This window comes from Triticum aestivum, chromosome 4D, assembly GCF_018294505.1.
Source record: "Triticum aestivum cultivar Chinese Spring chromosome 4D, IWGSC CS RefSeq v2.1, whole genome shotgun sequence".
Taxonomy (NCBI): domain Eukaryota; kingdom Viridiplantae; phylum Streptophyta; class Magnoliopsida; order Poales; family Poaceae; genus Triticum; species Triticum aestivum.
Window position 1 is genome coordinate 63,200,135 of NC_057805.1, and position 13,466 is coordinate 63,213,600.

Here is a 13,466-nt window from a genome sequence, read left to right on the forward strand (position 1 = left end):
AGGGGACACCCCAAAGGCACAACAGACAATCTCTTAGCCGTGTGTGGTGCCCCCCTCCACAGTTACACACCTCGGTCATATCGTCGTAGTGCTTAGGCGAAGCCCTGCACCGGTAACTTCATCATCACCGTCGCCACGCCGTCGTGCTGACGGAACTCTCCCTCGACCTCAACTAGATCAAGAGTACGAGGGACGTCATCGAGCTGAACGTGTGCTGAACACAGAGGTGCCATACGTTCGGTGCTAGGATCGGTCGGATCGTGAAGACGTACGACTACATCAACTGCGTTGATAAATCGCTTCCTCTTTCGGTCTACGAGGGTACGTGGACACACTCTCCCGCTCGTTGCTATGCATCACCTAGATGGATCTTGCGTGTGCGTAAAAATTCTTTTGAAATTACTGCGTTCCCCAACAGATGCAGCTGTTGGAGCAATTTGCAGAGATCAAAGAGGAGTTTTTCTAGGGTCGTCAGCAATTGTATTCACCAGAATAGGAGATCCTTCAACCCTTGAAGCCATGGCGATCAGAGAGGCTCTAGCCCTAGCAGATGACCTTAATCGACAAAGCATGCATGTGGCCTCGGACTGCAAGGGGGTCGTCGAGGAGATCCAGAAGGGAAGTGCGACCATCTACGGCACAATTATTCAGGAAATAAAACTTCATTTAGTTTCTTTTACTTCTTGTAATATAGTCCATGAGTTTAGGAGCTCAAACTTTGATGCTCACAATCTTGCGAAGCATGCTTTGTCCTTGGGACTCGGCCGCCATGTTTGGTTAGGTCATCCCGGAGGGATTCTCGAGCTATAACCGAACAAGACTGTACCAGAACACCCCCGCATCGCCCTCCCAGGCGACACGAGAGGCGATTCAGATCGGCTGCCACAGGGCTCCGCCTCCTCCTAACCCCTCGCCGCCGCCGGTTGGAGCCGCTGGGCAAAGAACCACGCGGCGTACGAGGTCGTCTACTTCTCCTCCCCAAGTGAGTCAACGCATGTTGGTTGTTCTCCGTCAACTGTCAGGCACCGAAGGAGCTCCAATCTAGCTCATGGAATCCTAGCCAGGAGGGTCCCGGCAGCCTCCAGCCTGCGAGCCTCCCACCCGCGTCTTGTGATTTCGTCTACCCAGATCTGATCGGGTCCAGACGAGGAGCCGGTAGGGCTGGTCTTCTCGCCGATCCAACCATCACCCGTGAGGCAAAGGGCATGGGCAGTGACTCCTCATGCCCAGTTCGGGGTCGGTGATGGCCGCCCATGTCAAGTCCTTGCTCAGATCAGCGACCGTTGGATTCGGCTGCAGCGGCATGGTGGTTGCGGCGAGTACTACCTTGATTTGAGTCCAAATCGAATCAGGCTATCCATCCATCGCATGAAGGGTATGATTTCCCGGATCCGGCTTCTTCATCTCCGACGGCTATGATGGCAACGGATTGCAGTGGCGGACCGGCTGCTGATTGTGGAGGCCACAAAAAGATCTTCTTGAGAGTTCCCTTCTCCAGATCCGGTGGTTGTCGTCGACGGCTGATGCAATCTACGGACGGCTTGACACAAAGGGTATGGTTGTGCAGTAGCAGCGGTTGGTTCTAGCCAGCGCATGTAACTGTTGGGATCGCGGAAAGTGGTGGCGACAACACATGATTAACTTCGACGAGCTCTGGGATGAAAACCTAGGTTTGATCCAAGTTGGTTATAACTGACCATGGCGACGTTTTTGCGCCGTTTTCTTGTTGAAGGCATTGTTCAGATATGCTTGGACTGGTTCTTCAGGTGAAAACCTAAAACCTAAAATCTAGCCTTTGATGGCTGGATGCGGTGACGGTGGCGCTTGATCGTCGCTCCCTTCTTGAGGGCGTTGCTGTTGAAGAATCTCGTTGTTATTGTGGTGTCATGAGATGGTTGGTGTGGATACGGCCATAACTGTAGTTTGATGATTGCGGATTAGATCACTTTACGATTTTTTTTGTTTTTCATGCTTAGGCATAGCTTTGGTCTTATATAACTTTGCTATTTGCCAGCGTGTTTTTTTATTTGTGTGCATGTGTTCGGTGTTGGCTGTATGCATCCTAGCTATGCAGAGGCCGGATGTGTGCTCATTATGTCTGTACCTCTTGATGCTTCATTTTAAGTAAATAAAATCCATTCTTTCGTCGGAAAAAGAAATAAACATTGGGACGACTTGAATAAAAGCTTCGTGCGATTGCCTAAAAAAAGTTGGTTTGTGAATACATAGATATTCAAACTGAAGTGGGCCTCTAGCTGCACGAATTTTAATGTGTGATGGATTTCTCACTACCCTTGCCGCTAGAAACAGGCTTCCGGTCAATCATAGTCCCGTGCCGCCATGGCATGAAGCACCGGCTCTAGCATAGTACTAACAATCTTCCTTGCGTTTGGCTGTTGCCACGAGTAGTTCATATATGCAATATATCTAAAAACTGAAATACTGTAGAAGAATTCACATCCTGGCACGATTCCTTTTATCCAAACATCAGGTTACAGGCATGTGGCAATCAGACACATTAATCAGAGCGGCTCATGGGAAACCCAACGCGCGAACATAGCGAGGCATCTCTCTGGTTCGAACTCTGGTGCAGTGTGTCCACCGTTCTATATTAAAAAAAAGTGTTACGAGAGAGGGGCGTTGAAACAAACAAACAAAATCATTTTTAGAAGTTCTAGGAAATTCTGAAATAATCCCACATGTACATATAGGCATGATCTTACATCATGGTAAATTTTCGTGAATATTGTAGGGCTGCGAAAAAAATGGTAATCTATAATAGTAGTAGTGAACAGTATAACTATTATAGATACACATATTGGTCTTTTCTGTTTGCATCCCTCAAATAAGCATATTTATCTGTGAAATTTTACTGCACGAGAGGGAGTATATATATTGTGGAAAAAGTTCTAGAAACTTTTGGTACTTTAAAATGTGTTCTCTGCCTTTTATTTTTCTAAAAAGGGCTCCAAGTGACACTGCTCGTCAGTTCTGGAGTATACTACTAATCACATGCTTATAATAGTGCACAAGATGTGAGGCATTTTGGCTCTCAGGCTCCATGGAGCCCGAAATTTTCAAAAAATAAAAAATCAGCTTTAAGTTAAAAAAAATCTGAAAAGGTACTTATAGATGTATACTATATGTGTAAATTTTCATTATGAAATACTCTTTCTATGTGAGCTGTAAAAAACAAATTCATGTACTTTTATAGTGAAAGTACATGTGCTAGAAATACATGATTTTGTTATTTTTGTGTAGCTTGCTATGTATTTCACCATGGTACTTTACAAACAAGTGATATGCATCCATAGTGTGTACTTTTTCAGAACTTTTTGAAATATAAAAATTTAATTTTAAATTTTGGGCTCCATGGAGCTCAAGCTCCATTAGCAATTTCGGACTAGATGTACAGCTCTTATGTTTTCAATTGTAGTCAAATTGGACTCTCAAAAAAGGATCTATAGTAGAAAATAGTACAACTGATATCTATAGAAGTATAGATCCACATATTGGTCATTTCTTTTTCTATCCTTTACGAAAAAGTTTTACTCCCTCCGTTCTTGTTTTTCCTTTTCTATTTCTAAAAACAGTTTCCAAGGACACAGGCTCATTTAGCAATACTGGAGTACTATACCATATTACCATTCACATGCTTAATTATATAGTGCATTAGATGTATAGTTCTCATGTTTTCAATGATAGTCAAAATGGAATCACAAGAAAGGAAGTCTTGAACGGTCCAATGACAGCTCTAAATCCATCTGGAGACAGAGATATATCATGTTACCTTTACCGTAGCAAACGTCAAGTTGTTTGTGTATGCTATGGTGAATCTGCAGATACATTATATTTCAAATTAGTACACTTATCCAAAAAAAATCTATATACTAGATTAATAAGAATACAACACCAACCATGGAAATGGAACTAATTATACAACTTCTCATATATAAATTCTCACCCTGCGGACTGTCCATCTAGATGCCAAGCCCTCCACTCATCCACAATGGGGAAATTGAGTGATCGCACCCAAGACTGTGTACCGAGAAATGGTATAATAGCATCATGGTCTCCACTGTACAACAAAGATAGATGAGGTTATAACATGACTACTTGAAAATCGGAGATGGAAATAAGAGCATCTCCTGTACAAAAAAGATAGATAATAAGGTTATAACATGACAACTTAGAAATCAGAGATGGAAATAAGAGCACCTCCTATTCTTTTTATGTATTTATGCTAATACAGGTCTGCACAACTGTGCCTGAAGTTCAAAAAAACTGTGCCAGGCACAAGTAATATAAAGCAAATATTTTATGATATGATACACTTTTTTACAGTAATAGTGTTTACCTATATACCAGTGCACGATAACCTTTTAAGGTCATGTTACGATGGTACTTTATTGTGCTCTTGATGTCTAAAGAATAAGGTAAATCTCGTTTGTGGCACCTCATCCATTCGTCCTTGCTCCCCTAATTAAATGGCGTATAGAGTTAAAACAGAAAGGTAAAATTTTGATGTAAATAACAAGATGAAAATTCTTCCCAAGGAAAAAATTAGTAGCTTACCTTCTTGATCCCAAGGGCTTTCCTAGTGATGTTGTTGTTAGCCCAATAATATGATAGGTAATTGCCATAGGTCTGTAGATTGGAAAAGATGAACCTGATTTAAAAACAACTTTTGATTATGCAACATCTTAATAATTGCACCTATGCTAACAACCGATAGATTTGTGCAAGTGTAATGTAGTGAGTATATGAACATATCATAGCCGATGCGTCTTCATAATTGCCCCTAAATAATCCTTCCACAGATCTGGTGTGTTCTTATTACTAATGGACAACAATCGACAACGTTCATAACCGTATGTAAACATCACTAGGCCATGGATACAGCGGACTTTGAATATTAATGTTCAACAAAGATATTCATAATCTTACACCTCGTATACAGACTAATACAAACAACTGTCGTTTTCTATCAGTGTCAGAAAACGTCTTATATTATGAGACAGAGGGAGTACAACTTTAGTTTCTTGTAATAATTTGATATCATATACCACCAAACCGGTGGCTCGGTACAAATGACCGATAGTACTCCAAAAATACAAAGTTTAATTCTCTGTAATTATACCACATACTTATCACCAGCCAACACCATGTACAAATGACTGACCAGATGGGTCACTTATAAACTTTAATGCAACATTTGATCTAAGAATCCATGCGAATGGAATATCTGGTAATAATCAGGTCTTCATGCAATTAATAAAAAAAAGTCTTCATACAATTAATTCAGGTGGACTTACTTGGCAACCCATTGGAGGACGAGGAGGTGGATGCTTAAGTACTCCTACTTCCTCCTTTAGGATCTTTCTTTCTGTACTCCCGTCGTTTGGTCTGGAAGACGCATAGACACACTTCTTATACAAAATGTGTGGATGTGAAATTTCATTCCACAGCTGCAGTGAAACGTCAATCAGTTGGTTGAAAGGAACATATTAATGTGTCAAACAGAACCATATAGTAAGTTATTATACAGAGTCAAACACTGGAGAATGGCATGCCCGAGACAGGGTATTTGTATCATTAATTTTCACTTGATCTGTATACAAAAGAAGAGGGAGAAAGTTCAAGTGGTTATATCCTTACTTGGTTGGACCTGTCCAAAGCTTGAGCGCAGAGCGCATTCTTGGGGTTGCTATATTCCTCCCCTTGGCAGTGCTCCATTATCGTCTAAAGATCGATCACATGCAACACACATGGAGACATAATTAACTAACCTCATATGGGCGGAAGCAAACTACAGATCCGTAGGTGAGTGATAAGGGGTTGGAGGCATGTCTAACTAATCACCTCATACAACTGATCTGAAATTATGCCCATTCCATGAAGATATGGCACCCTCGATCCATAATCGATGTTGTTTTCACCAGTAGCCGGGTTGCCAACCAGATAGCCCTGGTCAATTTTTTTATCACAATACAAACTGTGGTCAGGTTGGGATTATGACAGCTAAAGCTGTTCCTGACATTGGAATCGAATATTTTCCTGATAAAGGGAATATATTAATGTCATACAATGTCAATAATATATCAATTACACCCGCCCTCTTAATCAACACTATGTCAAAAAGCTAGTCAAGACATCGAGGTTGCAGATAGCCAAATTATTACACAAAGGAAATGATACGTTATGAGTTTAGAGCACCTTAAGATTAATTAACGGCTTCGCTCCAACTTCAATATCTGAAAACAACATAGTTGTGTTCAAGTGTGAATAAGCTATCTATCTTTCCAGAGGACCATAAACGACTCACCGGTGCAACATACCTTCTGAGATCTTCTGTGCGAGAAATGGAACGATCTTTCCACCGGATGAGTCTCCTCCGACGTAGAAAGAATTGGGAAGGTAATCAGGATGCTCGGTGAACCACTGATTAAAAAGATAAACACAAAATTGTAACTAAGCAATCAATTTAATCTATGTTATCTGTCCTCTGGTATGTATCCCTCAGGCACATAGCAACAAATTTACATACAAAATGTCATTTTCTCCCTATAGCTATTTTCTGGCGCTTACTTTACCCCATATATTGATTTGAAACACTTGACCCCTGAAAAGAAGTTCAGGTCTATAAAACCTCTTAACCAAATATTGTTGCTGACGTGGCCAGGTTTGCGTGCAATTAAGCAGGGATTAATTGTTGGCTGCCCATGTGGGATCTGGCTTTGGGTTAAGAAAACAGGCCATCCCTCTCGCAAAAAAAGAAAAACAGACCATCCATGTCAAATTGAAAACAAAAGCGTCACTACTGACAATGTCGCCTGCCAGTTTTTGATGTTCCGCTTCCGGTCGTCTGTTTCCTCGCATCTCGCCTCGGACGCCGGCGAATGTGACGACCTCGCCCTATCACACGCCGACACCATGTCCTCTTCCTCCACCCTACCGTCCGCCGTCGACGAATTCCCTATGCTAGCTTCTGAATCCCTCCATCCGGTTGCCAAATGCGTCGTCCCCGTCAACCTCACAGACCGCTGTGTGAGTGTCGCGAGATGGAGTTGTGACGCGGCTAGATGATTGGTTTAGGGCAGGCCCTTTTGCATTGTGTCTGTAATTGTCGTGATGGCTAATTTATTGATTAGCTTGGATGTGGAGGTTGTGCTACACTTGTTGTTCGCATCAAGCTGTGGTTTCTTATACTAAATTTCTATCTTCTGTAAAAATATGATACACCTAGGCGTACTCTAAAAAAAAGTGCCGCCACGTGGTGAACCATGTTCTAGACACGGCCGGTGGCCATGAGCAAGGCGATTAGGCGAGCAAATTTGGGGATATCTCCGTCAGGGAAGCTTTTGTGTAACTGAAGCCAGGATGGGAGTTTAGCACTACTATGTGTAACTGAAGCCAGGAAGGGAAGTGGACTTTTTTTCCTTTGCATACCTTGGTGAGAAACTTCTTGAGCTGTAGAGAAGAAGAGATTTCTCCAACATCATAGCCTCTGGGGTCCAGGGAGAAGGAGAACCCGGCGCCCACCGGCGAGTCCACGAACAGGACGCTGGCAACTTTGGTCCATGCGTAGGGGTGGTACCGCAGCCGCGGTATGGTGCCATTGTAGGGCTCTCCGATTAATTTCAACGGGCCTACAAATGAAGTTGACTTTACTCAATCAATCAATATTCACTCCAATAGAAGAAAACCCAGGTTCAGGCAATCAGGCAGCTAGAATAGATGACTAGAAGCCCATGCATTCGCCTGCAACCGACCGAAGCAGTAAAGTCGGCCAGTGCCGTCGTACAAGGAAGGAATCCAACCGACCTATCTCGAAGAGCAGCGCGCTGAGGACGCTGCAGCGGTCGCCGCCGGTGATCCAGACGATGACCGGGTCACGCCGCGGGTCGCCCTCCGACTCGATGAAGTAGTAGAACAGCTCCGAGCCGTTCTGCTCGTCCACGGTCACGTACCTGGCATGGACAAAGAGCTTGTAAACGAGTGCACTTGCAGTGCAGGAGTGTCCAAGAACGTGCGTGTCTGACCGAGGAATACGTACCCAGTTTCAAGCCGGAAGGGGAGGGGGCCATCGAAGCCTGGAAGGCTGGCGACCAGCGTCGGAGCCGCCTCGGCGGGGAGGAAGCGGCAGCGGCGTGGCAGAGCGGAGAAGAAGCAGAGGAGGAAGATGAGCCGCCGCAGGGGGAGGAGGGCCATCACCATCACCATCACCATTGAGGGGCCGAGGCACTTGCGCCTCTATGGTTTCCCGACGAAAACTTGCTCGCATGGCTGTTCGTACTTACCTACTTCCATCGGTTGCTCCACCTGACCTCTAGCCGCTGACATTTTGTTTTCTTATTATTGATGAAGTCTGGCAGCAGAACAGATCCACATCACGGATCAGATAAGACATTGTGCACCGCGTGCTTGGTCAGAGAGAAACGAAAAGAAAGACATACAGAAGTCCTCACGCCGTGGGTCTTTTCCAGTGTTTTCCGGTACCGGAGACGGACAGCACATCGTAGCACGCCTCCGCGGCCCGACACGCGGAAACGACGCCCACAGCCGAGGCAAGAGCACGTGCCGTCTTCTTCTCGGGTATACAACCCTCAAAGCGGCGACGCCTGGCTTGTTCCGCCGTGGAGCAGGGCAGCATGGGTCCATTCACGATGAGTGGAGTGAAATGCAACCGCATCAAATTTGTTGTGAACAAAAGATAGACCACAGCCCAACCCAGGTTGACTGTAACTGAAAAAATTATCCAGCAATTTTTTTGGTCGATTCTGTAGCCTTTTAAAGTTCATATATACTACTCCCTCTGTAAACTAATATAAAAGCGTTTAGATCACTATTTTAGTTATCTGAACGCTCTTATATTAGTTTACTTACGGAGGAAGTACTAGATAAGAAAAATGTGCATAGATAAGAAATGCAACACAGAGTTGACCCAAAAACACAGGTCCGGCTCAACTCCAGAAAATGAAACAGTTCTGTTCTGGCCGAAACGTGGGAAAACACTTCACTCGTCTTCGTCGTCATCATCAATCACGACCAGATGCTTAGCCGGGGGCCTCTTCCTCTTCTTGGTGGAAGAGGACGACGTTCTTCTGCAGGCAGCGTTTGATATCCTGGTCACACGCCACCGTCTTGGATATCCTGGTCACGACGTTCTTCTGCAGGCAGCGTTTGACCGGCCTCGCGCCGTACATCTGCACCTGGTCGCTGGACCGCGAGAGGATCACGTCGAGGGCCGCGTCCGTGACGTCGAGGCCGACGCCCTTCTCGGCGAGGCGCGCGCGCGGTGATGCCTTTGAGCTGCATATTCCAGTCAATTGCAAGAAACCACCACATTTGTGGCTAGGTTTGCAGAAAACCACCAACTCGTTAATCCGTTGCAAAAAACATCGCAAAATCACTTAAGTCGTTGCAAAAAGCACTGATCGGGTGATTTGGCTCATTTAATCACTTTCTGACAGATAGGACCGAGTTATAAGGTGCTGACTTGGCAACCAAATATCATACACACCCCTGTATCTAAAAATGAAAAGCAATCAAACCCCTCCTCCCAATCCCCGTGCGTTGCTCCATCTGCTCCCACCGGCTCCGGCGCCGCCACCGGCTCCCGTCGCCGCACCGCCCCCACTGGCTCCCGTCGCCGCCGTCGGAAGCCTCCGGCGCCGCCACCGACTCCCGTCACCGCCACCGGCTCCCGTCGCCGCGCCGCCCCCACTGGCTCCCGTCGCCGCCGTCGGAAGCCCACCCGCTGCCCTCCCCTCGATGGCGCAGACGCCGCCGCGAGCGCTTCTGCCGTGGCAGCGCCAGAGCGGCCTCAGGCTCGAGCTCATCCTCTTCCATGGAGGAGGGCGACGGGAACGGCTTGTCGAGCAGGTGGAGCTCGTCGCCTCCTTCCCCTCCACTCTCTTCGTCGACCACATCAGAGGAGACTGCCGCTCCTCCGCTTCGGCTCCCGACGCGTGCTCCACATCGCTGCAGCACTGGCAGGCCAACGCGTCGAAAATGCGCACACCCCGGCCGCCTCCTCCCCCTCTACCACGGCCGTACCCGTCCGACGCCGACGAGGGCGCCGCCGTGCCTACCGGACAGCAGGGCCAGTGCGCTGAGGTCGTCCACACCGAGGGGGCTGATTGCACTTTTTAAAAGATCTAGGGGGTGTGTTTGGCAATGTTTTGCCAAGTCAGCTCTTGACAGCCAGGCCCCACTTGTCAGAAAGCGATCAAACGGGCTAAATCACCCGATCAGTGCTTTTTGCAACGACTTAAGTGATTTTGCGGTGTTTTTTGCAACAGATTAACGAGTTGGTGGTTTTCTGCAAACCTAGCCACAAATGTAGTGGTTTCTTGCAATTGACTCTGCATATTCGCTACCCTCCGCAGCTGCTTGCCGGAGAGCGGGCGGAAGATCACCATCTCGCTCAGCCGGTTGATGAGCTCGGGGCGGAAGTGCCTCTGCACGTCGGCGATCACGCGCTTGCGGGTGGCTTCCGTGTCCTTGCTGGCTGCGCGGGCGAGGAGGTGGTGCGCACCGAGGTTGGAGGTCATGATGATGATGGTGTTGGTGAAGTCGACGGTGCGGCCGTGCCCGTCGGTGACGCGCCCGTCGTCGAGGATCTGGAGGAAGACGTTGAGCACGGAGGCGTCGGCCTTCTCCACCTCGTCCAGGAGGACCACGCTGTAGGGTCGCTGCCGCACCAGCTCCGTCAGCTGCCCGCCCTTCTCGTACCCATACGACCTACAAACAAACGCAGACGTCATCATCCATCCATATGTGACCGTAGATAGATAGCGTGTAGTGTGTACCAAATTAAAGAAGCTGTGTATATATAATAGGTACGTACGTACCCAGGAGATGCGCCGATGAGGCGAGTGACGGAGCTGCTGCTCATGTACTCGGACATGTCGATGCGGACGAGCAGCTTCTCATTGCCGAAGAGCTGCTCGGCGAGGGCCTTGGCGAGCTCCGTCTTGCCGACGCCGGTGGGGCCGAGGAAGAGGAACGATCCTGACGGCTGGTTTGGCTCCCCGAGGCCCGATCGCGAGCACACCACGGCCTCGGCAACCACGTTCACCGCCTCGTCCTGCTCGATCACACGCCGGTGCAGCCGCTTCGGCAGCTCCAGTAGCCGCTTCCTCTCGTCCGTCCCCAGACTCGTCACCGGGATTCCTGTCCATTTGCTCACGATCTACTCCCGTAGTATTTCAGAATTTCAGATGGTCTGATGACACCGGAGTGCAAATTTCAATCGGATCGGTGGGCACTTTATATATCTTACCTGAGCTATGTGGTCCGGTCCGACGTTTTCGTCCTTGGGCGCCAAGGGCTTGTCGCCGTTGCCTGTGGCTTGCTTCTTCCGGCGATCCATCACCAGCCTCGCCGTCGCGCACGCCTCATCAACAAGATCGATCGCCTTGTCCGGGAAATGTCGTGCTGAGACAGAACAGAAATCAAGCGTTGCATTTGGGACGAAGTTTGCGCATGCAATTATTTTTTATTTGCTTGGACAGTCAGTTACCTGGGATATAGCGGCCCGAAAGCTTTGGCGGCGGCGACGAGCGCCTCGTCCTGGATCTCCATGCCGTGGTGCTCCTCGTACGCCGGCTTGAGCCGCCGGAGGATGGCCACGGCTCCCTCCTCGCTGGGCTCCGAGACGTGCACCTTCTGGAACCGCCGCTCCAGCGCCTTGTCCTGGAGAAAGTAGTGGTGGTACTCGGCGTGCGTCGTGGCGCCGAGGCACCGGACGCGGCCCCTAGCCAGCGCCGGCTTCAGCATGTTGGACGCGTCCATGCAGCCAGAAAAGCGGCCGGCGCCGAGCAGCGTGTGTATCTCGTCTATGAACAAGACGACCTTCCCGGCCGCCGCGGCCTCCACCTCGGCGATCAGGCCGGTGAACCGCTCCTCGAACGTGCCAAGGGCCCTCGTGCCGGAGACCATCGCGGCGACGTTGATCTCCACGACGCGCGCGCCGGCCAGGACCCCGGACACCTCGCCGCGGGCGATGCGCTGCGCGAGGCCCTCGGCGATGGCCGTCTTGCCGACGCCGGCCGCGCCCACCAGCACGGCGCTGTTCTTGGACTTGCGGGAGAGGATGCACACCACGCGGTCGATCTCATCCTCGCGGCCGACGACGGGGTCAGCGTTCGCCGCCGCCGCCGTGAGATCGCAGCCAAAGGTGTCCAGATTGGTTTTGCCCTCAAAGCTGGCCGTCCAAGGACAAGGGGGCGGTGCGGCCGGCGCCTCCTTTTTCGCACGCCCGCCTCCACGGGCGGGCTGCCGGGAGCTACCCTTGGCCGGCCGCGGGGGCTTGGTCGACGAATTGCCCTCGGCCGGGGACGGGGCCGGGGCGGCGCTCTTCGATGGCTGCGCGCTCGACGGATCGCCAGAGGTCGGCGTCTTGGGGTCCTTCTTCGCCGAACCATGGCCGCCGGCGATGGTCGACGATGGAGACCCCTCGAACGTCGCCGTCCAGTCCATTTGGATCAAGGCTTTGGCGCCACCGGCCTTGTTGCCGCCGCCGGCAGATCCCCTCATATAATTTTTTTTCCCACCACCGATCACCTTTTATTAGGTTTCCAAACCTGCAAGGCGCGTAGCAAATTAGGATCGGATTAATGTCTGTGACAATCACCGGGTTTCTTGCCTTGCAATGACACTGTGTTTGCGCGCGGGCTTCAAATTTTTGCACCACTGAATTTGCGCGCCACATGGCAGAGATGCACGCAGCTCCAGATGGCCGGCCCGATAAGCAGCTGCAGACGAGCTACAATGAATGGCCCAGGAGACTCAATGGGCGTAGCAAATGAATGGCCCACTGAGTTTTTCGGTTTTCCTTTTCTTTTCGTTTTTCGTTTTTCTTCTTTTTTAGTTTCAATTTTATTATAAAAAAATCATGAACATTTTTTTTCAAATCCATGAATTTTGTCCTCGAGCTAAGATCATTGCCTTAGAAGCCTCCATTCAAACACAGTCGCTACTTATGAGTTAGTCGGGTCCTCTTCCTACCCACACATGTCTTCTTCCCTCGACCATCGTCTTCCTCCTCATGCCTGAGTTGGCCTAACCGCTGGCCCTTGCCACCCGCGGACGCTAGTGATTCCGCGGGCGCCTCTTGGCACCGGCCTGTTCGAGTCGTTCTCTCTACTAGTATGTTGTCGTCCACGATGACCCATCTAAGCCTTGTCCTTCTTCGACACCGACAATTAGCCCCCACCCTGTACCCACATTTTCAACTTCCTTCCTCTCCTCCACATAATTCATGTACTTGAAATTCATTCTGTATTATAAATATACCTCTTGTTATAAATGAAAAAAAAACAAGAAGTGAAAAGGTAGCAAGAAATTAAAACCTGTAGAAGCCCAACCGGTGAAACAACAAAAATACCTACTACAAATTGGTTGGGCCATGTGCGCACGCCCCTATGTGTTATGTGGGAATTTTGCAGGCTTTTCCTATA

At 48.9% G+C, this 13,466-nt stretch overlaps 1 protein-coding gene and 1 pseudogene across 1 annotated transcript; both read right to left on the reverse strand.

Moving 5' to 3' along the window:
* Positions 1–2,004: 2,004 nt before the first annotated feature.
* LOC123096221 (serine carboxypeptidase-like 19) lies at positions 2,005–8,421 on the reverse strand. Its single transcript, XM_044517889.1, has 13 exons — positions 8,057–8,421; positions 7,825–7,970; positions 7,450–7,649; positions 6,339–6,441; positions 6,217–6,254; positions 5,863–5,967; positions 5,659–5,742; positions 5,316–5,468; positions 4,576–4,647; positions 4,358–4,479; positions 3,965–4,078; positions 3,791–3,836; positions 2,005–2,606 (listed from the first exon to the last, which is right to left on the reverse strand). The coding sequence occupies exons 1-13, from the start codon at positions 8,227–8,229 to the stop codon at positions 2,523–2,525; spliced, it is 1,440 nt and encodes a 479-aa protein (XP_044373824.1). The 5' UTR covers positions 8,230–8,421; the 3' UTR covers positions 2,005–2,522.
* A 557-nt stretch (positions 8,422–8,978) lies between these two features.
* On the reverse strand, positions 8,979–12,486 carry LOC123096678 (chaperone protein ClpB1-like; annotated as a pseudogene).
* Positions 12,487–13,466: the final 980 nt, after the last annotated feature.

Coding starts and splice junctions, on each gene's coding strand:
- LOC123096221 (XM_044517889.1), bottom strand. CDS start 8,229: ATGGTGATGGTGATGGTGATGGCCCTCCTCCCCCTGCGGCGGCTCATC. Junction 7,650..7,824: donor CGCGCTGCTCTTCGAGATAG/GTCGGTTGGATT, acceptor CTTCATTTGTAG/GCCCGTTGAAATTAATCGGA. Junction 4,079..4,357: donor TATCGTGCACTGGTATATAG/GTAAACACTATT, acceptor TTTGTTGTACAG/TGGAGACCATGATGCTATTA.